Source organism: Acipenser ruthenus, chromosome 3 (genome assembly GCF_902713425.1).
Source record: "Acipenser ruthenus chromosome 3, fAciRut3.2 maternal haplotype, whole genome shotgun sequence".
In the NCBI taxonomy this organism is placed as follows: domain Eukaryota; kingdom Metazoa; phylum Chordata; class Actinopteri; order Acipenseriformes; family Acipenseridae; genus Acipenser; species Acipenser ruthenus.
Genome location: NC_081191.1, coordinates 166755 through 192305, shown reverse-complemented (window position 1 = coordinate 192305; position 25551 = coordinate 166755). Strand labels below are relative to the sequence as shown.

The 25551-nt window shown below is 42.4% G+C and overlaps 1 protein-coding gene across 1 annotated transcript in view; it reads right to left on the bottom strand.

The window, feature by feature from the left end:
• The window catches only part of LOC117435816 (plectin-like), a 168707-nt gene extending 147477 nt beyond the window's left edge, over window positions 1-21230 (bottom strand). The window contains exon 1 of the mRNA XM_059010023.1: window positions 21170-21230. Within this exon, the coding sequence (XP_058866006.1) occupies window positions 21170-21215 (46 nt within the window). The 5' untranslated portion in view covers window positions 21216-21230. The remainder of the gene's footprint in view (window positions 1-21169) is intronic.
• Window positions 21231-25551: the final 4321 nt, after the last annotated feature.

Below are 25551 nucleotides of genomic sequence, written 5' to 3'. Positions count from 1 at the left end.
ACAATGGATTGAATGGAGGATACGTTAGGGATGGCATTGACAATGGATTGAATGGAGGATACGTTAGGGATGACATTGACAATGGATTGAATGGAGGATACGTTAGGGATGGCATTGACAATGGATTGAATGGAGGATACGTTAGGGATGACATTGACAATGGATTGAATGGAGGATACGTTAGGGATGGCATTGACAATGGATTGAATGGAGGATACGTTAGGATGGCATTGACAATGGATTGAATGGAGGATACGTTAGGGATGACATTGACAATGGATTGAATGGAGGATACGTTAGGATGGCATTGACAATGGATTGAATGGAGGATACTTTATGGATGGCATTGACAATGGATTGAATGGAGGATACGTTAGGGATGGCATTGACAATGGATTGAATGGAGGATACTTTATGGATGGCATTGACAATGGATTGAATGGAGGATACGTTAGGGATGACATTGACAATGGATTGAATGGAGGATACGTTAGGGATGACATTGACAATGGATTGAATGGAGGATACGTTAAGGGATGGCATTGACAATGGATTGAATGGAGGATACTTTATGGATGGCATTGACAATGGATTGAATGGAGGATACGTTAGGGATGACATTGACAATAGATTGAATGGAGGATACATTAGGGATGGCATTGACAATGGATTGAATGGAGGATACGTTAGGGATGACATTGACAATGGATTGAATGGAGGATACGTTAGGATGGCATTGACAATGGATTGAATGGAGGATATGTTAGGGATGACATTGACAATGGATTGAATGGAGGATACGTTAGGATGGCATTGACAATGGATTGAATGGAGGATACGTTAGGGATGACATTGACAATGGATTGAATGGAGGATACGTTAGGGATGGCATTGACAATGGATTGAATGGAGGATACGTTAGGATGGCATTGACAATGGATTGAATGGAGGATACGTTAGGGATGACATTGACAATGGATTGAATGGAGGATACGTTAGGGATGGCATTGACAATGGATTGAATGGAGGATACGTTAGGATGGCATTGACAATGGATTGAATGGAGGATACGTTAGGGATGACATTGACAGTGGATTGAATGGAGGATACGTTAGGATGGCATTGACAATGGATTGAATGGAGGATACGTTAGGGATGACATTGACAATGGATTGAATGGAGGATACTTTATGGATGGCATTGACAATGGATTGAATGGAGGATACTTTATGGATGGCATTGACAATGGATTGAATGGAGGATACGTTAGGGATGGCATTGACAATGGATTGAATGGAGGATACGTTAGGGATGGCATTGACAATGGATTGAATGGAGGATACTTTATGGATGGCATTGACAATGGATTGAATGGAGGATACTTTATGGATGGCATTGACAATGGATTGAATGGAGGATACTTTATGGATGGCATTGACAATGGATTGAATGGAGGATACGTTAGGGATGGCATTGACAATGGATTGAATGGAGGATACTTTATGGATGGCATTGACAATGGATTGAATGGAGGATACTTTATGGATGGCATTGACAATGGATTGAATGGAGGATACGTTAGGGATGGCATTGACAATGGATTGAATGTAGGATACTTTATGGATGGCATTGACAATAGATTGAATGATAAAAAGGTTGACATACCCGGTTATTTTAGGTCAAGACTGGTCACATTTCGAAATAGCTATAAACAAAACGGTAAAGCTAGTCTCCGGTAAGAACATGGGAGTAGCAGGGGAAACTATTGGGAATATTTTTTCGCTGCATGCTGATCTGTTCCCCTCCCGGTTCTGCCAAAAGAAAACTAAACAAAGTGAAGGGTGGAAAAATGTGAGGGCACATCAATGAAACGAGGTTGGGGTTTGGTGGGAGATTCCTCCATGTCTGACAAATGGCAAGGAAAGGGGATTGGGATCCAGTTTGACCGACTGGGCTTGGTTACTGAGACCCCTAGTGCTGAAGCTACAATATCCCCACTCGATATACCAAAAGTCTGGGACAGAGATGTCGATCTAGCGTACGAACAAAAAAATGACCCTACGCTGGCTAACATCTGGGGGCAGGTTCGGTCTATTGATTGGATGGAAATAGACGGCACACGGCCGCTCACATACCCTCACCACATTGTGCTTGGGCATTTGCTATATAGAGTATCCCAAGCCCGAGCACAGGGCACTGTAACACAATTACTCATTCCTCAGTCTTTTCGACATGAGATCATGCGGTGTGCTCACGATGTCCCTTGTTCGGGCCACTTGGGTAGCGAAAAGACAGAATATTGGCTCGATTTTACTGGGCAGGAGTGTACAGTGAGGTGAAGCGGTATCTGACGACCTGTAAAGAGTGCCAACAAGTAGCGCCGAGGAGGGTTCGCCCTGTCCTGTTGGTTCCACTGCCCCTGATTAATATCCCCTTTGAACGCATTGCAATGGATGTAGTGGGCCCATTGAGCCAGTCTGACTTTGGATATATGCATATTTTAGTAGTGGTGGAATACGTGACCAGAGCAAAAGAGTTAGTATAGATCATAGCGAAAGTAGGGATCCCCAAAGAAATTCTGACTGATCACGGAACTAATTTTATGTCACAATGTTTAAAGAAACTGTATAAATTGTTACAAATTCTACCTCCGTTTATCACCCGCAGACGGATGGTTTGGTGGAACGTTTTAATCAGACATTAAAGCAGATGCTGAAGCGGTTTGTCAGCCAAGAGCAGAAACATTGGGCTAAACTCCTCCTCTACCTGTTGTTTGCAGTGAGAGAGGTGCCTCAAACTCGACCGGGTTCTCTACCTTTGAGCTGCTATACGGGACACAACCACAAGGTGTCCTCGATCTTGTAAAAGAAGGATGGGAAGAGCAAAATAAAGATTCCAAAAACATATTGAAATATGTAATCATGTTGAGAGACTGTCTGCAATTGGTTGGTCATTTGGCACACAAGAACTTAAAACAGGCTCAGCATTGGCAAGAGCAACAGTACAATAAACAAGCATGAATTCTGACTTTTCGGCCAGGAGATAAGGTACTGTTGCTACTTCCTACATCGGAATCTAAACTATATGCTAAGTGGCAGGGACCGTATGAGGTTCCAGCTCAACTACACACTGCTTCCTGTGAAATAGTACCGGCACAGTGTACCGGCTCAACTACACACTGCTTCCTGTGAAATAGTACCGGCACGGTGTACCGGCTCAACTACACACTGCTTCCTGTGAAATAGTACCGGCACGGTGTACCAGCTCAACTACACACTGCTTCCTGTGAAATAGTACCGGTACGGTGTACCGGCTCAACTACACACTGCTTCCTGTGAAATAGTACCGGCACGGTGTACCGGCTCAACTACACACTGCTTCCTGTGAAATAGTACCGGCACGGTGTACGAGCTCAACTACACACTGCTTCCTGTGAAATAGTACCGGCACGGTGTACCAGCTCAACTACACACTGCTTCCTGTGAAATAGTACCGGCACGGTGTACCGGCTCAACTACACACTGCTTCCTGTGAAATAGTACCGGCACGGTGTACCGGCTCAACTACACACTGCTTCCTGTGAAATAGTACCGGCACGGTGTACCAGCTCAACTACACACTGCTTCCTGTGAAATAGTACCGGCACGGTGTACCGGCTCAACTACACACTGCTTCCTGTGAAATAGTACCGGCACGGTGTACCAGCTCAACTACACACTGCTTCCTGTGAAATAGTACCGGTACGATGTACCAGCTCAACTACACACTGCTTCCTGTGAAATAGTACCGGTACGGTGTACCAGCTCAACTACACACTGCTTCCTGTGAAATAGTACCGGTACGGTGTACCAGCTCAACTACACACTGCTTCCTGTGAAATAGTACCGGCACGGTGTACCGGTTCAACTACACACTGCTTCCTGTGAAATAGTACCGGCACGGTGTACCGGCTCAACTACACACTGCTTCCTGTGAAATAGTACCGGCACGGTGTACCGGCTCAACTACACACTGCTTCCTGTGAAATAGTACCGGCACGGTGTACCAGCTCAACTACACACTGCTTCCTGTGAAATAGTACCGGCACGGTGTACCGGCTCAACTACACACTGCTTCCTGTGAAATAGTACCGGCACGGTGTACCAGCTCAACTACACACTGCTTCCTGTGAAATAGTACCGGCACGGTGTACCGGCTCAACTACACACTGCTTCCTGTGAAATAGTACCGGTACGATGTACCAGCTCAACTACACACTGCTTCCTGTGAAATAGTACCGGTACGGTGTACCAGCTCAACTACACACTGCTTCCTGTGAAATAGTACCGGCACGGTGTACCGGTTCAACTACACACTGCTTCCTGTGAAATAGTACCGGCACGGTGTACGAGCTCAACTACACACTGCTTCCTGTGAAATAGTACCGGCACGGTGTACCGGCTCAACTACACACTGCTTCCTGTGAAATAGTACCGGCACGGTGTACGAGCTCAACTACACACTGCTTCCTGTGAAATAGTACCGGCACGGTGTACCGGCTCAACTACACACTGCTTCCTGTGAAATAGTACCGGCACGGTGTACCAGCTCAACTACACACTGCTTCCTGTGAAATAGTACCGGCACAGTGTACCAGCTCAACTACACACTGCTTCCTGTGAAATAGTACCGGCACAGTGTACCAGCTCAACTACACACTGCTTCCTGTGAAATAGTACCGGCACGGTGTACCAGCTCAACTACACACTGCTTCCTGTGAAATAGTACCGGCACGGTGTACCAGCTCAACTACACACTGCTTCCTGTGAAATAGTACCGGCACAGTGTACCAGCTCAACTACACACTGCTCATACTTGAAACAATCTTTAGGGCACCCAAAATGAAAGTAACCAGTTCCTCAGTGTTGTCATCATGAATGTCTGTATTTATACTACAACTGCCATCAATGCAACCACAACTACATCACCATCTCTTTGAGTACATGAATCAAATGACTTCTCATGACTGCTGTTTTATTAATATGACTTTCATACTTTGTTTGGGTGTAACTATGACAACTAATTGCAACATATTTGTGGGTAGAAATATATATTCAATAACCCTGATCACGGTAACCTTTTTAATTTGAATACCATCATGCAAAAATGAACCAAATGTATTTTATGAAAGGAACACTCTATCTGGAGATAAACATTAGGAAAACATGCTGGAAATTAAAAGTTGAACTAAAAAAGATCCTGAAGCTAATTAAGGAGGTAGGAACATTTTAAAACTTTAGGAACAATGATGTCTGCTATCCCAAAGACTTGCCCCCATCTTGTGCCCACTTTGTGTTGTGGAACCAGTTGAGACTGGCCTAGTTATTGGGAAGCCCTGTTTATACTCCCAGTTTAACAAACTCTTATAGCAGAGTGACCAGGAGGTGCAATGCAGAAACCAGACAATGGGGGTTTGAAATCGGGCCTTCCTGGCTCCTCCCTACACTGCAGTGCTAAGAGGCGTCATCTCACTGGAGCTCACCCTCTCCCTGATCACTCCTCAGCTCCCTGATACTCCTGCCATAATATTGTGCTACAATGACACATGCACATGATAAATGAACACTATTAAACTAGGAAAATAGAGTCGACATTGGCAGTGTGTCAGAGGAAAGAATAAATGTAGTTGTAATGGGTTTGTGCCAGGGCCAGTTACAAAAGGAAAGTTAGTTTTTCATTCCTTATCATTGTACTACGGGCTTGCCAGATTGACTTCCCAGGTTTTACCCACAGAATAGCCGGCCTACTGAATTGTAGCCTCACACGTGGATTGCAGAGATGTTAATTTGTTACTAGATCTACATAATATGCTGACCTGTTAATCTTGTCAATTGGACATTGTACCAACTAAATTCAACGTTAATAAGAGATTATTATTATTATTATTAATTTCTTAGCAGACACCCTTATCCAGGGCGACTTACAATTGTTACAAGATATCACATTATTTTTACGTACAATTACATTATTTTTTACATACAATTACCCATTTATACAGTTGAGTTTTTACTGGTGCAATCTGTACCTTGCTCAAGGGTACAGCAGCAGTGTCCCCCACAAGGGATTGAACCCACGACCCTCCGGTCAGTAGTCCAGAGCCCTAACCACTACTCCATAGTACAGATTACCATGGCGCTGTTTAATTCCATGCTTCACCATGCTGACACAGTGCTTCGCACCACTGCTGTGCTTCACCATGGTATACTGCAGATATATTCTTTTTTACTAAGTGAAATGTCCATTTGCAATACAAATTGATTAAATTGAATTCAATTGAACCTGACATTCAGAGGATGTATAGGATTTGAAACCAGAAAGTTACTTTGACCTCTAGACTGTTTTTGTGCAGAGTGTGCAAGGTAAAATAAATAAAAAGGACTGCTGTTTCTTCATGGTTAAATGTTTTTGTATCTTTTTGTATGTGAGAACAGGATGGGAAGGGTGTGGAAGACAGGATGTTGATATATTCTGTACTGGTTAAGTCAATGCACACTGTTGAATCAGAAGCAGGTACTGACAGGCAGTGACTGCAGGAAAGCCTATAGCAGTCATAATTCTTTCTTATTGGGCATTGCTATTAATGACAGGTACTAATACCCAAATTCAAGTTTCCAATGGTAAAATGTACCCTGCTTTTAGCATAGTTACTGCACAGTATCTGCCTCTGCTACTGCACTGCTTCCACCGTAGTATACTGCAGTAAAGGAAGGTTGGTAATAAACTGCATAGTCTTGATAACAGCAGCAAAAGCAAAGTAGTAATGAAGATCATGCTGCCGGTCCTGCTGCATGTACAAAATGAATGACTGAGTGACTCAGCCGCTAAAACCCAGCAGGGTGTGGCCTGGGAGGCTTCCCTTTCACGAGGACTCTTCATTCCACAGTTTCCTGGGCAATCTGACTCATTTCAGAAGCAGGGCGAGTAAATTAAGGTCTGTGGTAAGAAACACTGCTGTTGCCCCGGGAGAGATAAACATAAACATTGCTAAGGGGGTTAAAACCAATTCCAAAAAGTTTTTCCAATATTATAACAGCAAGAGAACATTCAAAGAGGAGGTTAAATGTCTGAGATACAAATTGCAAAATCATAGATGAAGAGAAAAAAAAAGCAAATATATTAAACGATTACTTTTCACAAGTTTTTATGAAGGAGGACACAGACATCATGCCCCACATGTCGACCTGCTCCTATCCAGTTTTAAATAACTTTAGGATAACAGAGGCAGAGGTTTTCTGTGTACAGTATCACAAACTGTCTTTGCATGAATCAGCCTATTGTTTGTTGTCAGTCAATTATATTGAAAATAATTTTCATCAGGTCTGCTGTTTCTTTGTTGAAACCGGAGCTGGATTTCTGTATCCTGTTTTGCAATAAAACAATGCCTAAATCAAATATTAGCAGTCCTGAATCAGTGCCAAGCTAAACAGTGGCTCTCTAAATTATATTCTTACTCTGTTATAAAGAGCCACGCTGAAACACAGGGCACTCATAAAGAACAATGTCACTGCTGAAGGAACTGAACACTTAGAAACAGAGCTGTGCCGAGCTTGAGAAATTCACATTGACAATCACATTGACAAAATCTTCATGGAGGGCAACGCTGAGATAACAATTTAACAATGACCATAAAAAATTATTAAAAGACAACAGAATGTCTCTAGTAAACAGTAGCTGTTTCACATGGTGGCAGGAACGTTTCGATTGCACAAAAGCCAGGCAAGAAATGTGAGAAATCAACTTCAACAGGAGATCACCTGCCCTACAGAATCTCCTCCAGCCCAAGTATATATTCTACCTGCATGAGATAAAGACATCCTCTCTGTCACACAGGTGCTAAACAGCGGAGACCACAGGCCACATTCCTCCAGCCGATGGGTCGGCAGCAGAACAGGTTAAAGCATCTCAAAGGTGTCAGTGCAGGAGGTTTCAGACTGGAATTCGTGCCTGAGACACTGGCAAACTGCTTCTGGAATACAGGACATTGCTGCCAGCATTATCTTCAAGAGCATCAAAACTGAAGAGGAGGCCTTTCTACCCATAATGCTTGTCCAGTTTCTAGAAGCTGATTGATCTCAAAACTCTAGCTGGCTAAAAGGATCTTAAAGGAGCACAATAATTCAGCAGCAGAAACGTGGCTCGGTAGCCCACTCCATACACTCCCACATACTCTCCGTACAGCAAGTCTGCTTCCAGCTGTGTACCCTACAGTAGTGCTGGGCTCTGTGCTGAAATATGGACTTAGTTAACTTTGTCGATTTGTTTAAGATTTAAATTACAGCTCCCCTGACCCGTCTTCTCTCAAGGCTAAAGAGATTTAGTTCCCTTCATCACTCGTAGTTTAGCCCGGAGTTTAGCGCAATTGCTCTTATTTTCATACCATTCAGGAGAAGACTCTCCACAGGGCTAGCAGCACCCACCTTGTATATAGCTTTTCTAAAGCTCAACGCAGAGTATTATGGTTGTAGGTAGCAAACACTGATGTGTCGGCTGAGTGGTCAGGCCCTACCAATCTAATAATGGTGATTGTCCATTTTATTGTTGTAAAGTCATTAGTTTACATAGGTCATACAAAACTGCAGACCCCACATTGGGTTTGCTCTGCACACAAACTCACCATAAGAACATAAGAACATAAGAAAGTTTACAAACGAGAGGAGGCCATTCAGCCCATCTTGCTCGTTTGGTTGTTAGTAGCTTATTGATCCCAGATCATTGCGACCAACATACTCTAACCAGCCACACCTGTCTGTCCATGATTTATACCAAATGAAAAGAGAAGATCATAAACTGGAACACAAGTGGAGAAATAACACATTGCATGTCCACTATGAAATAACACATTGCATGACCACTATGAAATAACACATTGCATGTCCACTATGAAATAACACATTGCATGTCCACTATGAAATAACACATTGCATGTCCACTATGAAATAACACATTGCATGACCACTATGAAATAACACATTGCATGACCACTATGAAATAACACATTGCATGTCCACTATGAAATAACACATTGCATGACCACTATGAATTAACACATTGCATGTCCACTATGAAATAACACATTGCATGACCACTATGAAATAACACATTGCATGTCCACTGCAGAATGAAATAAAGAGACCATATAACTCCTGTGCTGGCTTCACTGCAGAATGAAATAAAGAGACCATATAACTCCTGTGCTGGCTTCACTGCAGAATGAAATAAAGAGACCATATAACTCCTGTGCTGGCTTCACTGCACTGGCTCCCAGTGAAGTTTAGAGTCGATTTTAAAATGTTACTTCTGACTTATAAAGCACTTAAAGATATAGCACCAGATTATATAAAGGAGCTTCTAGTCACATCTATACCTTCTTGTGATTCTGATCAGCTGACGCAGGCCTGTTGTGCCTCCCACAAGTGTACACACAAAGGAGGGAGAGAGCATGTCGTCCCTGTGGTCCCAGACTGCGGAACGCACTGCCATCTCATAGCAAAAGTGCTACAGCAGCTGATGAGTCATTTTCTCCTGTTTTTTATATTAGCTTTTTAAACGGAATTCTGTGTTGTCCTGTGCAGCGCTTTGATCTACTCTTTGTATGAAAGGTGCTAGATAAATACAGTACATATTGATTGAATGATGTTCTAGTTACACCTCATGCTGAAATTGAATACATCACTACTGTATGAACACATTAAGAAAAAGATGCCCCCAAGCTGAACATTCAACATTTAAAGCTTGGGACAAATGGGCTTTGTTGGAAAAACGGGAGGACTTAAATCATATAGATTCCACTGAAATTGTTATTTGTTAAACACAAGTCCCTCAGTGGGCCTTCCCATGGGCTTTATATAGTCAGCAGAACAAAGGAAAGGTAGTGACTAAGGAATGATATCCAAATGCCTTCGCAATAGCACCACCTACTGGACTGTTTGTGTAATACTTCAGACAGCAGACAAAAGGTTTGGGGAATCCAGTGATTGATAGAAGACTATATCATTAGATTTTTTATGTTTAATTGTATTCTTTGTGTGTAGTATTTCAGCATTTCAACAATAAACAGATTAATTGATAAATCTTAAAACACACACACACACACACACACACACACACACAGCATATCCTTGTGTATTTATTAGATTTGCTGCAGACAGCATATACATCTCAGCAGATGCCCTGGAACAAATATTGTAGTGCCTGCAAATGAAAACAGTAACTTAAACAGAACTGGAGCTGCTTCTAGTCGAATAATGAAGAGCCATACATGTTCAGCTTTGATAACTCAGTTAACATGAGCACAATGCAGACAGTGGCTGGAGCACTGTGGTGTGAGTGACTGCAGTGTGAGTGCTGCGCTGCCGTCTGGTACTTTGAAAAGAAAGCCGCAGTGACAGGGCTTAGACTCCTTTTCCTAGTTCAAACGAGGCAACAAATAACAAAAAGAAATGCTTATAATGGTCTGTCCTCCCTGCACTGCAGCTCTGAGCCGTAATAAAACACAACAAATCCCTTGCAAAGCGTAAAAGCATGCTCTTGCCCAGTCATACCTGTTCTGCTTTAGAAGTGAGCTCCAGCTGTCAAGTTAAGAACCTGTTTAGAAGGAACTGGGAGTACCTCCAAGGGATTTGAATGTAGGGGGGTATAAATATTTTAGAACTGCTTCAAAACAACACAGACTTAGTCTTTCCTAAACACAAAACATGAAACACAAACGAGTTCAACGAGTTTATAAAGAACCATTAATCCTTTCCTTTTGATCAGTCTAGTGACAGAAAATATGACCCTTGTGCCAATAGTGCAAAAAGTTTGATTGAAATAAGCATGTCCTGAAACTGAGTAAAACAATACTTCCTTCTACCCTCAAACCAGCATACTCTACAGGACAGGTAGGGTTCAACAGGGTTCTACTTGATCTGCTCTAGGTCTGGTGATCTACTTGATCCGCTCTATGTCTGGTGATCTATTTGATCTGCTCTATGTCTGGTGATCTACTTGATCTGCTCTAGGTCTGGTGATCTACTTGATCTGCGCTAGGTCTGGTGATCTACTTGATCTGCGCTAGGTCTGGTGATCTACTTGATCTGCTATATATATATAACAGGTCTGGTTTTAACAAAAACATGGACAGTTAATGGTCTTTAACTCCCATCTAATGCACAGGGATGCTCACCTCAGAGTGTGAAAGCACGGCAAAGCAAAGTGGTAATTCCTGATAAAATGTGTTAAAAGTATAATAAAAAGTGAGCTAAATACTTGAAAATCCTGAAAATGTACAGTATACTAACTTCAATTAATAATTTCCCATTTAAATATTTGAAATTCATTTGTTTAAAAGATCTGTTTGGACCCGGGTACCTCACCATTGTCAGCACGGAGGTACAGACCCACTGACTCTGATTCATCCATATGGGTAATGTTATTGCACTGACTGGGTTCATCCCTATGGGTAATGCTATTGCACTGACTCTAGTTCATCCCTATGGGTCATGCTATTGCACTGACTGGGTTCATTCCTATGGGTAATGCTATTGCACTGACTCTAGTTCATTCCTATGGGTAATGCTATTGCACTGACTCTAGTTCATCCCTACGGATCATGCTATTGCACTGACTCTAGTTCATCCCTATGGGTCATGCTATTGTACTGACTCTAGTTCATCCCTATGGATCATGCTATTGCACTGACTCTAGTTCATCCCTATAGGTAATGCTATTGCACTGACTCTAGTTCATCCCTATGGGTAATGCTCTCTCCAATACAATCCAGCCCTATTGTCAAGGGATTAGATTTCGTCATTCATTTGCACAGTAGTCAGGGAATTCAGCACAATGCTGCACTGACAAACCTGCCTATGAGCAATGGAGGAGGCACTCCTGAATTAAATCATTGTGAATCAATCTGATGTGTTTCTTTAACTGTGAGATGTTATATTATGAGCGGATTCCTGAAACGATTGCCTTTAGGAAATGTATTATAGTGCTCATTAAATTAGCTAGTTTGATTGGCAGTTCAATGGTTTAACTCGGGTTGTTAAAAACGGATAATAAAGGAATATGTTCAGTGAACTCCCTAACTGCTGTTGTGTAACCATTAGCATGTGTATGTCCATCACTGATAAATGAAGATAAAAGTGTGTATGCAGGGAAAGCAGTAATGCTGATAAGAAAGTATAACATTTCAACAATGCCATGGTTCTTAACCCTGACAGTTACTCTACTCCTGGTCACATGATCCTGACTGTAGTAACTGAACAAACTGAAATCTCTCCTACGACTCACTGCTCATGTTAACCATTATGTGGAACCTAAACAAGTTCACCTGCTCAGCAAACAAAACAACCACTGGTGGTCTCTCTGTCAGTGTGCTTTCCTCTAACAGTTTCACAGCACACTGTAACTTCAGCAGGCATTCACCTGCTCTCTATAATCTGCAACCTGCAGTATAATCGCATACACACATGGAAAGGTAAAGAACACACAGCTAAGAGCAGATTCTTACCTTTTTCCTTGACGTATGTAGACATGTCCAGGAGGGGTCACATGAAAGGCCTTTGGAACAAAGTTTCTAACTGCAGTACAGTCTCCCTGCTTTCTCGTTATCCCTGTAAAATCAAACACATGGTACTTCTACCTCCACAGTTCAGGAACCCTCCCCTTCTTTTCAAGATAGGACTGCACTTAACATAAATCAGCTTTGCACCTGGAAACCTGAGATAAGAGGCCAGTGCAATGCCAGAGCTGCACAGACCTTGTAAATCACATCATCCTAGACCAGCTGGTGTGTGCAAACAGAACTTTTATTTTTGATAACATTTTATTTAGGACCCTGGGGTTAGGCTAGGACACGCCATGTTACTGTGACTGAAGGCAGTAGGGGGCCATCTTGGTAAAGACCTCCTGAATTGAATAATGCACTGACTCATTAAAGATAATGGGAAATGCCGATCAGCTGCATCTGATCTTGGGGGAGATATAAATGAACCTCAGGTGGATTATTGTGTGTGGCAGTTTGGAGAAAGACAGGAAGTGGATTGTGAGTTGAAACATAGAGCAAATAAAGTATTTTGATTGCTGGTAAAAGGACTAGCTGCCTGGTTATAGATTCTTGCACAAGTATAGGCAGTACTCCGAAGGGAGTTAGGTTTCTGTTTTGTTTGTTTGTTTTGTGAAGAAAATAAATATACAGGCACCGTCCTGTTTTCATTTCAAAAGTTGTTGGGGTACTTTATTATTCACATATGATGGGATTGGTGAAGCTGTCTGCATAAAACTTTGCAGACCAGTGCCCACTTCATTACATAATTATATATATATATATATATATATATATATATATATATATATATATATACATGTACATACACACACACACACACACGTTTCACTGATGTTTAAAAAAAGATACAGTAACTGTTCTCTTGGTTCATTTATTTAAACATAGCGAAAATCTACAAAATATGACATGGCTCCATTGACTCAATAGAAGCATTTCTCCCGAGCTCTATACATCCCATAATCCTTTGCACCAAAACCTGCTTCCCGAAACATGACAATTCGTGCAGCATAACCTGACCCCTCCCTCGCCAACCATGACCCTTCACGCAGTATAACCTGATCCCTCCCTCACCAACCATGACTCTCCGTGCAGCATGACCTGACCCTTCCCTCGCCAAACATGACCCTCCGTGCAGCATGACCTGACCCCTCCCTCGCCAAACATGACCCTCCGTGCAGCATGACCTGACCCCTCCCTCGCCAAACATGGGCAGCAATGTGGAGTAGTGGTTAGGGCTCTGGACTCTTGACCGGAGGGTTGTGGGTTCAATCCCCAGTGGGGGACACTGCTGTTGTACCCTTGAGCAAGGTACTTTACCTAGATTGCTCCAGTAAAAACCCAACTGTATAAATGGGTAATTGTATGTAAAATAATGTGATATCTTGTAACAATTTTAAGTCGCCCTGGATAAGGGCGTCTGCTAAGAAATAAATAAATAAAAATGACCCTCCGTGCAGCATGACCTGACCCCTCCCTCGCCAAACATGACCCTCCGTGCAGCATGACCTGACCCCTCCCTTGCCAACCATGGATTTTCGTGCAGCATAACTTGACCCCTCCCTCGCCAACCATGACCCATGTGCCGCAACCTGATGACCTGCACACTGAAACATGACCCTTCACTCGCCGTATTTTGTCTGAAATGGTGCCTTATATAAGTTTCGGGCTGAGTAGCACAGACCCCAGAGCACCACTACCACAGCACAGCACAGCACAAACCCCAGAGCACCACTACCACTGCATAGCACAGCACAAACCCAGAGCACCACTACCACTGCATAGCACAGCACAAACCCAGAGAACCACTACCACTGCACAGCACAGCACAAACCCAGAGAACCACTACCACTGCACAGCACAGCACAAACCCCAGAGCACCACTACCACTGCACAGCACAGCACAAACCCCAGAACACCAGTACCACTTCACAGCACAGCACAAACCCCAGAGCACCACTACCACTGCACAGCACAGTAATGTTGTTGAAGCTGAAACCCTGGGATCCTTCAAGAAGCTGCTTGATGAGATTCTGGGATCAATAAGCTACTAACAACCAAACGAGCAAGATGGGCTGAATGGCCTCCTCTCGTTTGTAAACTTTCTTATGTTCTTATATTCTAAACCCCAGAGCACCACTACCACTGCACAGCACAGCACAAACCCCAGAGCACCAGTACCACTGCACAGCACAGCACAAACCCCAGAGCATCACTACCACTGCACAGCACAGTAATGTTGTTGAAGCTGAAACCCTGGGATCCTTCAAGAAGCTGCTTGATGAGATTCTGGGATCAATAAGCTACTAACAACCAAACGAGCAAGATGGGCTGAATGGCCTCCTCTCGTTTGTAAACTTTCTTATGTTCTTATGTTCTAAACCCCAGAGCACCACTACCACTGCACAGCACAGCACAAACCCCAGAGCACCACTACCACTGCACAGCACAGCACAAACCCCAGAGCACCAGTACCACTGCACAGCACAGCACAAACCCCAGAGCACCACTACCACTGCACAGCACAGCACAAACCCCAGAGCATCACTACCACTGCACAGCACAAACCCCAGAGCACTAGTACCACTGCACAGCACAGCACAAACCTCAGAGCACCATTAACACTGCACAGCACAGCACAAACCCCAGAGCACCACTACCACTGCACAGCACAGCACAAACCCCAGAGCATCACTACCACTGCACAGCACAGCACAAACCCCAGAGCATCACTACCACTGCACAGTACAGCACAAACCCCAGAGCATCACTACCACTGCACAGCACAAACCCCAGAGCACCACTGTTGTTTTTAGAAATTAAGGCATTGAGTGCTCTATCAGACATTTAAATAGGTTTACCTTACTTAACTATGTGAAATATTAGGCAGTATGGAAATGATAACTGTACAAGGATTTATCTATCATTTTGTTAAGAGATATTTCTGAACTCTTGGAATCTGGTTGGCAAGTATTTGTGAAGTTATGTTTCAGGTCTTATCCATTTCAAAATGTGTTTTCCAACAAATTATAGTTTCCTACTATTACTGTACGAGATGCTAAATGAATATAATCAAAGCGGCCTTCCTAAATGTACATGTTAATTGTCTGACCTTATACACAGTACTAGGGTTACCATAGGACTCCATGTACACTCGGACAGTTTAGGACAGTTCAGGCTGTTTAACTCATGCATTCTGGTTATGGTAGCCCTGCTGTGAAAGGTACCAGAGACAGGTAAAACATTCCAGAATGCATTGCGATGTGAGTTGAAAAGCCGCAAGATTGTTTATTTTAATTTGAATGGTGTTAACACAACCTAATAAATCACTCTGCTGTTAACTTGCTGAGCACACTGATACAGTTTTGTACTTTAATAAAAAATGTGAATACAATTGCAAAACCGTGATGATTTAACAATTTTACTGTTTCCGACTGGGACAAAAAATGAAGGCTGAAAACGGTGACAATCCCAGTTTTTCCAGGACGTCTGGAAACCCTGTTCAAGGCTGACAGATATTAAACGTGACGGCTAAAATATTGAATTTTAGAAGCGCATTATTATTATAGGGCGAGTTCATAAAGTTTTGCCACTCATAAACTCAGGAGAATTGGATTGCAGTTTTCCAGCTGGAATGTTTCCTTCCTGACACTTCTTCTCTCTCCCTGTCCCCTCTCTGATATCCCAAAGCTACGCTATATGTGCACTCAGAAGTGGGTGTTTTTATAATTGGTCGATTTAGATTGTATTTACATTTTAAAATAAACAAAAAAACAATGGGCACACATTGAGCGTGATTATTCCAGTGTTAAAAACAAATGTGACTAAAGGTATCACACAACTTGAAACTGATCCAGCTATCTTGAATACAGTTAAAGTGCTTCAGCTATCTTGAATACAGTTAAAGAGCTTCAGCTATCTTGAATACAGTTAAAGTGCTTCAGCTATCTTGAATACAGTTAAAGTGCTTCAGCTATCTTGAATACAGTTAAAGAGCTTCAGCTACCTTGAATACAGTTAAAGAGCTTCAGCTATCTTGAATACAGTTAAAGAGCTTCAGCTATCTTGAATACAGTTAAAGTGCTTCAGCTATCTTGAATACAGTTAAAGTGCTTCAGCTATCTTGAATACAGTTAAAGAGCTTCAGCTATCTTGAATACAGTTAAAGTGCTTCAGCTATCTTGAATACAGTTAAAGAGCTTTAGCTATCTTGAATACAGTTAAAGTGCTTCAGCTATCTTGAATACAGTTAAAGTGCTTCAGCTATCTTGAATACAGTTAAAGAGCTTCAGCTATCTTGAATACAGTTAAAGTGCTTCAGCTATCTTGAATACAGTTAAAGTGCTTCAGCTATCTTGAATACAGTTAAAGAGCTTCAGCTATCTTGAATACAGTTAAAGTGCTTCAGCTATCTTGAATACAGTTAAAGAGCTTCAGCTATCTTGAATACAGTTAAAGTGCTTCAGCTATCTTGAATACAGTTAAAGAGCTTCAGCTGTCTTGAATACAGTTAAAGAGCTTCAGCTATCTTGAATACAGTTAAAGAGTTTCAGCTATCATGAATACAGTTAAAGTGCTTCAGCTATCTTGAATACAGTTAAAGAGCTTCAGCTATCTTGAATACAGTTAGTTGTTTCTCCCAGCCCTGTTTGACACCCTGTTTGGAACTCCCTAGATCATGGATACATTATTATTATAGCAGCCCCTGCACTACCCTGCCTGTTGGAGTGTATGCATTTCCATGAGTAGCAGTAGATCTAGACAACTCAGAAATGTAATCTTGCTGGGTGGATTTTAGCATGCAGGTCAGGTTAATTGATCCCCTTGATAATTGTCACATGCTTATATCCTTATAAAAGTTTACCACGGTAAGTTTGCACAGTCAATTTGCAGTTTTTCCATGTGTTTCCCATGGTTATACTGGGTGTGAACCAGCTACCCTGCACACCGCAAATTGAGCATCTCAACCACTATGCAAAAGAGCCAGGCTCGTCTGCATTCATGTTTCTAGAGCCCTTAACCTCATCTAATCTCCCAGACAGGGGGGATAAGACGAGACAGCACTCACTGCATCACACAACACTGCCTGTTACCCTTTCCCATACCTCTCAGGCTTAACAATGCTACATAATGCTTCACCATGCTTGCACTATGCATTATTACGCTTTGCTTTTAGTGTTGGGGAATTTCTATAAGGGTATGAAGTATTTCAATTGCTCAATCAATTTTAATGGTTAGCTATGGTGATAGGGTTAGGGTACTGAAAAGCTAGCCATTAAATAATTGTGTACCTTAAATGCATTAATTCTGCCTTCTTTGCTTATTGACGTGTGGTAGAAAAGCAGTCACACCTTCCTTTGACAAGTGCAGGATTTCAATTTGCAGTCCACTGACTAAAACGAGTGTACAGCCTGCAGAATTGATCAATTCCCTATGATAATACAGTACAGTTTGTTTGCTGTAGTTGAAAAATATTTTATTGTGTCATTCATTTTTTCTACTGTACAAGGGAAAAGCACAGGAAAACACAGGCAGAGAATAATGATATTGAGTGAAAACAAGTTTGTGGATTTCCTCTCCTTAATGGAATGGAAGTGAAATGTTAACGCTTCTGTAAAAAATGAATGGCCAGTCGCAAAGTATAAGTCAGCATAACAGAGGCAGAAGTGTTAAAGGGACTAGGAGCTCTTAAAATAAACAAATCCCCTGAGCCAGATGAGAACCTCCCAATAGTACTCAAAGAAATGAAAGTTATTTACAAACCGCTAACCAAGATCATGCAACAGTCTCTTGACACAGGGGTTGTACCGACAGACTGGAAAATAGCAAACATAATACCGATCCACAAAAAGTGAGACAAAACCAAACCAGGTAACTACAGACCAATAAGCCTGACTTCTATTATATGTAAACTTATGGAAACTATAATAAGATCCAAAATGGAAAATTACCTATATGGTAACAATATCCTGGGAGACAGCCAGCATGGTTTTAGGAAAGGGAGATCGTGTCTAACTAACCTACTTGACTTTTTTGAGGATGCAACATTGAAAATGGATAACTGCAAAGCATACGACATGGTCTATTTAGATTTCTAGAAAGCTTTTGACAAAGTCCCGCATAAAAGATTAATTCTCAAACTGAACGCAGTAGGGATTCAAGGAAATGCATGCACATGGATTAGGGAGTGGTTAACAGGTAGAAAACAGAAAGTACTGATTAGAGGAGAAACCTCAAAATGGAGTGAGGTAACCAGTGGTGTACCACAGGGATCAGTATTAGGTCCTCTGCTATTCCTAATCTACATTAATGATTTAGATTCTGGTATAGTAAGCAAACTCGTTAAATTTGCAGACGACACAAAAATAGGAGGAGTGGCAAACACTGTTGTAGCAGCAAAGGTCATTCAAAATGATCTAGACAGCATTCAGAACTGGGCAGACACATGGCAAATGACATTTAATAGAGAAAAGTGTAAAGTATTGCATGCGGGCAATACAAATGTGCATTGTAAATATCATATGGGAGATAGTGAAATTGAAGAAGGGAACTATGAAAAAGACCTAGGAGTTTATGTTGACTCAGAAATGTCTTCATCTAGACAATGTGGGGAAGCTATAAAAAAGGCTAACAAGATGCTCGGATATATTGTGAGAAGTTTTGAATTTAAATAAAGGGAAGTAATGTTAAAACTCTACAATGCATTAGTAAGACCTCACCTAGAATATTGTGTTCAGTTCTGGTCACCTCGTTACAAAAAGGATATTGCTGCTCTAGAAAGTGCAAAGAAGAGCAACCAGAATTATCCCGGGTTTAAAAGGCATGTCGTATGCAGACAGGCTAAAAGAATTGAATCTATTCAGTCTTGAACAAAGAAGGCTACGCGGCGATCTGATTCAAACATTCAAAATCCTAAAAGGTATAGACAATGTCAACCCAGGGGACTTCTTTGACTTGAAAAAAGAAACAAGGACCAGGGGTCATAAATGGAGATTAGATAAAGGGGCATTCAGAACAGAAAATAGGAGGCACTTTTTTACACAGAGAATTGTGAGGGTCTGGAACCAACTCCCCAGTAATGTTGTTGAAGCTGACACCCTGGGATCCTTCAAGAAGCTGCTTGATGAGATTCTGGGATCAATAAGCTACTAACAACCAACCCTCACAATTCTCTGTGTAAAAAAGTGTCTCCTATTTTCTGTTCTGAATGCCCCTTTATCTATCACTTCAAAGAAGTCCCCTGGGTTGACATTGTCTATACCTTTTAGGATTTTGAATGTTTGAATCAGTTAAAAGGGACCAAAAACAAAGTACACAGAAAGAGTACTTGGAACAAACATATACCATGTTTGTCTTTTACAGTGACCTTTGAGCAGGAGTGATTCCACATACTGTACTGTAATCTGGGTGGGACCGAAGTCAGATGTAACATTGGTGCTAATCTGCTGGTTGATCATCATGGATAATGCCGTTTACAGGAATCTATCTGCAATGATTAGACCGGTATCATTGTGTAAATGGAGAGTAACACACAACCCCCTGTCATGTGACGTCTGATTCGAGCAGTAAAACCAGTGGTGTGCAGAACTGTCAAACACCCCTGAGATCACTGGAGGCAGTAGTGGAATAAAGATCTCCCTCAAATACTGGAGAGGAATCCAGGCTTGTAGGGTTACATTTAAAAGGACCCGATTATACTTCACAAGACAAGGCAAGCCCTGCCGATTCAAACATGCATGAAAGTGTGCAGTACTCATGTAACATCACACACACACTCACACACACAGAGTGCCTATCTATCTGTCACAATATCTGTTTATTCACCTGACTGACTGGCAACGTCAAACATTTCAACTAGAAGTCATTATTAATATCTTCAATTGAAGACTCTGAAAGAAGACTTGAGTGAAAATACTTTCAATATCAACAGTAGTGTTCCTGCCCTGTCTGTAAGTTTTGCATCAAGTCTATGACAATTCAAAGCATTTTGCTTTAGGGCCGTACAGTATTGTGGAAGGTTTGATATGATTATTTGCAGTAGGACCCTTTTTCCATGTTTCAAGAGGTTGGGAGAGTTCCAGCTATTCATTTACGGTAGTGTCGATATTGTTTAGAGAAAGGGCACTCCAAAGGTACCTGATACCAAGAAGCAGGTAGCATACTGTCAATATCTTACACAAACAGTGTTGCAACCAACCTCCATTGACTTGTTTTATGGGTTTGATTGCTTGGGCTTGGCCTGACCTTGCCCATGCTGGAGAATGCTGCTATGATGTAGTGCATTGCAGGCTCAGTACAGAGGAATCATACTGCAGAGTTCAGCAACAGAAGCACCAGTACACAACAGCTTAACAACATTGAACAAACCTCCTGATCCCCCCGACTACACCAAAAACAAAAGATTTCCTTCCCCTGCTGAAACTAAACAAACAAGTCATTGCAGCTCGATTCAGAGACACAAACTCGCTCTGTGGGGTTAAATCCCCTTGCAGCTTTCATAACCACATGTCTATTGATCTGGATTTTAAAACACGCAGGGAGCCCAACATGAAGCACAACATTTAAAGATGAATGGGGCTGTACCTTTCAGAGAAGTGATCTCGTGATGTATGGACCTGGAGCAATCCATCCCCTCTCTCTCTCGGTCTCTGTCTGTCTCTGCTGTTTGCTGCCTGGTTTGGTGCTGGTGGTTCTCACTCTCACTCTTGTTAACACCCACACACTCTATAGTCCAGCATTAACACACACACTCTAGCTGTGTGCTGCCGGTGCGCTCTCTCTCTCCTCTCTCTCCTCTCTCTCTCTCTCTCTCGCTCTCACTCTCTCTCTCTGTAACAAACCCCTCCTCCTACATCCTTCCTAGGCTTTTCCCTGATTGTTGTTTTATTCAATCAGAAGTAGACTGCCAGCCCTTTCATTGGTCAGAGAGCTTGGCTCAGTGCACAGAATATAGCTGCAGCGAGACAGAGACACAGATAGAGGGTGTTTGGAGGGTTTGAGGGTTTGGGGGGTTTGAAGGGTGTGGAGGGTTTGGGGGGTTTGGGGGGTTTGAAGGGTGTGGAGGGTTTGGGGGGTTTGGGGGGTTTGGAGGGTTTGGGGCTTTAAGAACATAAGAATGTAAGAAAGTTTACAAACGAGATTAGGCCATTCAGCCCATCTTGCTCGTTTGGTTGTTAGTAGCTTATTGATCCCAGAATCTCATCAAGCAGCTTCTTGAAGGATCCCAGGGTGTCAGCTTCAACAACATTACTGGGGAGTTGGTTCCAGTTTTTGAATGTTTGAATCAGATCGCCGCGTAGTCTTCTTTGTTCAAGACTGAATAGATTCAATTCTTTTAGCCTGTCTGCATACGACATGCCTTTTAAACCCGGGATAATTCTGGTTGCTCTTCTTTGCACTCTTTCTAGAGCAGCAATATCCTTTTTGTAACGAGGTGACCAGAACTGAACACAATATTCTAGGTGAGGTCTTACTAATGCATTGTAGAGTTTTAACATTACTTCCCTTGATTTAAATTCAACACTTCTCACAACATATCCGAGCATCTTGTTGGCCTTTTTTATAGCTTCCCCACATTGTCTAGATGAAGACATTTCTGAGTCAACATAAACTCCTAGGTCTTTTTCATAGTTCCCTTCTTCAATTTCATTATCTCCCTGTAGCAGGGCGATTGCCCTGCACGTGTGTATTTAGTGTGGATATAATTTGTATGGGGAAATGGGTTTATTGTGTGTCGTTTTGGAGTTGATTTGTTTAATTGAATTATTGTTTTACAGTCGGGCGCTCGATTGAGACTTGCTGCCTGCTAGGTTTGGTTGAGGGGAAGGGCAGCAAGTGATTGGCTGTGCTGGACCTCAATCAGCAGGAGGGCGGGTCTTGACCGAGTGTCCGTCATTTCAAAAGCAGGAGATGGTTCGGGGTGACTGCAGCGCCATGCCAGAGGGGAGCTGCGTATACTCGGGAGGAGAGGGTCCGCTCTGCATGAACGACCGCTACGCAACCTTGAGACCGCAAGCGGTGCTTGTGAAGGCAATGCCCAGCCAAGGCCGTATGAAGCAGCAAGAGTCGTTGTATGAATACCGGCTCATCAGTAGGTTAGTTTAGGGGATAGTGATCCCATGTGATGTATAGCGAGGGTTACGTAGTGTAGCCGGTTCCTGGAGCGGGACGCCTCGTTTTAAGGCTAGCACTCGCCCTCTGGGGCACCTTTTATTTGTAGTTTTTGTACTGTGTTTTATTTTGCCTTTTGTACAGCTTGCTGTATGTGTCCTCTGTGCGTTACCATGGCTGGTACCGTCACATGATCACCTTTAATTTCAGTTCTGTTTGTATTAATAAATCCTGCTCGCCTGTGCCGGAGTTTCAAATCCACCCCCCAATGTCTCTCTGTACTTGTAAACAGCGGCTATCCACGCACGTGACGTAAGACACGGTCACACTCCCATATGATATTTATAATGCACATTTTTATTGCCTGCATGCAATACTTTACACTTTTCTCTATTAAATGTCATTTGCCATGTGTCTGCCCAGTTCTGAATGCTGTCTAGATCATTTTCAATGACCTTGCTGCAACAGTGTTTGCCAGTCCTCCTATTTTTGTGTCGTCTGCAAATTTAACAAGTTTGCTTACTATACCAGAATCTAAATCATTAATGTAGATTAGGAATAGCAGAGGACCTAATACTGATCCCTGTGGTACACCACTGGTTACCTCACTCCATTTTGAGGTTTCTCCTCTAATCAGTACTTTCTGCTTTCTACCTGTTAACCACTCCCTAATCCATGTGTATGCATTTCTTGAATCCCTACTGCATTCAGTTTGAGAATTAATCTTGTATGCGGGACTTTGTCAAAAGCTTTCTGGAAATCTAAATAAACCATGTCGTATGCTTTGCAATTATCCATTGTCGATGTTGCATCCTCAAAAAAGTCAAGCAGGTTAGTTAGACACGGTCTCCCTTTCCTAAAACTATGCTGACTGTCTCCCAGGATACTGTTATCATATAGGTAATTTTCCATTTTAGATCTTATTATAGTTTCCATAAGTTTACATATAATAGAAGTCAGGCTTATTGGTCTGTAGTTACCTGGTTTGGTTTTGTCTCCCTTTTTGTGGATCGGTATTATGTTTGCAATTTTCCAGTCTGTCGGTACAACCCCTGTGTCAAGAGACTGTTGCATGATCTTGGTTAGCGGTTTGTAAATAACTTCTTTCATTTCTTTGATTACTATTATTAGGATCTCATCCGGCCCAGGGGATTTGTTTATTTTAGGATCTCCGAGTCCCTTTAACACTTCTGCCTCTGTTATGCTAAAGTTATTTAAAACTGGATAGGAACAGGTCGACATGTGGGGCATGTTGTCCGTGTCCTCCTTTGTAAAAACCTGTGAAAAGTAATCATCTAATATATTTGCTATTTTGTTTTCTTTGTCTATGATTTTGCCATTTGTGTCTCTTAGACATTTAACCTCCCCTTTGAATGTTCTCTTGCTGTTATAATATTGGAAAAACATTTGGAATTGGTTTTAGCCCCCTTAGCAATATTGATTTCTATCTCTCTCTTGGCCTTTCCAACTTCCTTTTTGACTTGTGTTTGCAGTTCCAAGTACTCTTTCTGTGTACTTTGTTTTTGCTCCCTTTTAAACGCTCTGAAACATGCCTTTTTTTGCTGAATATTTTTTTTTTAATTGATCTATTAAACCATTTTGGCCATTTTGTTTTAGAGTCTTAGAATCTAAGGGATGGGCAGGGGTGATTGAGAGATGGGTGAGGGTGATTGGGGATGGGCGAGGGTGATTGAGGGTCCCCTCTTTTTAAAACACTTCAGCCTCTGTTTCAGGTCTGGTAAGGAGCTCAAAGAAGGGAAATCAAAGCCCATAAGCAGCAGGAACCCCTAATTAGTCACAAACTTTTCAAAAGACTTGTACTGAAAAGGAAGGGGACAAAAGAGCTTCCCCAATGAATGATTAAACCGCCCAGATCCTAGTGGAAACCCAGCCCGCCATTCAGTCTCTATTCTTAATAAACTCTCAGCAAAAACTCGGGAGCAGCTCTGCTCCTTTCATTTAGACAGCCTGGTGATGTACTACTGCACAGCAGCACAATGCTGCCCAACCTTCTGAACAATTACAACATACAATAACTATACATTAAAGGCACTCAATAATAAAAGGATCTGAATAAATAAAACATTTAAAAAGCACATGACTGAAGGTGTTTCTTATTAAATGTCAAGTCTTTAGTAACACTGAGGGCGCCACACTCGTGGTAACCACAGTGGTACAGCAGTAATGCACTTAGTGAGCTTGTCCAGCCAGGATGTGTGCCAGGAGAGCTTGGGGGAGAAAGTGCCTCATCAGCCAGCAGACACTCTGACCAGAGCGGGTCGATGACTCATTCCCAGAGTAGAAACATAAGAGAGCTGATTAGAAAGAGAGAAGCAATTATGCTGGGTATTTCTAACCCACACTACTCCAGTCACACCCTATGTCACTTGATTCCAATTCTAAGATGTCAAAATATAGATTGTAAGGGAATAGCACCACCCTATGGAAGGACTTTCTGGGATTTGAAAGCCGAGGTATTGGTTACCGAGGCAATAACACAATTTTCCCCCTATGTGCCATAACCAGCGAGTGACCAAAAACTAGCCAAGTCCCATGAATGCAATTAGTAAGTGTGACACAGTACCAATGGGCCAACATAAGAATGTTCTCCATGATCCAAACTGAGGTCCTTTTCCAGCAATGTATCAAGATATGATGGCATGCTCCTCTCCTACTAGCTCTCGGGACGGCAACAGTTCCACCCTCTCTGTTGGCAGAGGCAGGAACAGCGACCCGTCTCCCTCTGGTGGCCAGAGGCAGGGGTGGAGGTAGAGGCCGCTCCGGCTCCTCTTCACCTGGTGGTGGAAGTCATGACAGTAGCACCGACATTTCCCTCTCTGGCACTATGGGCCATG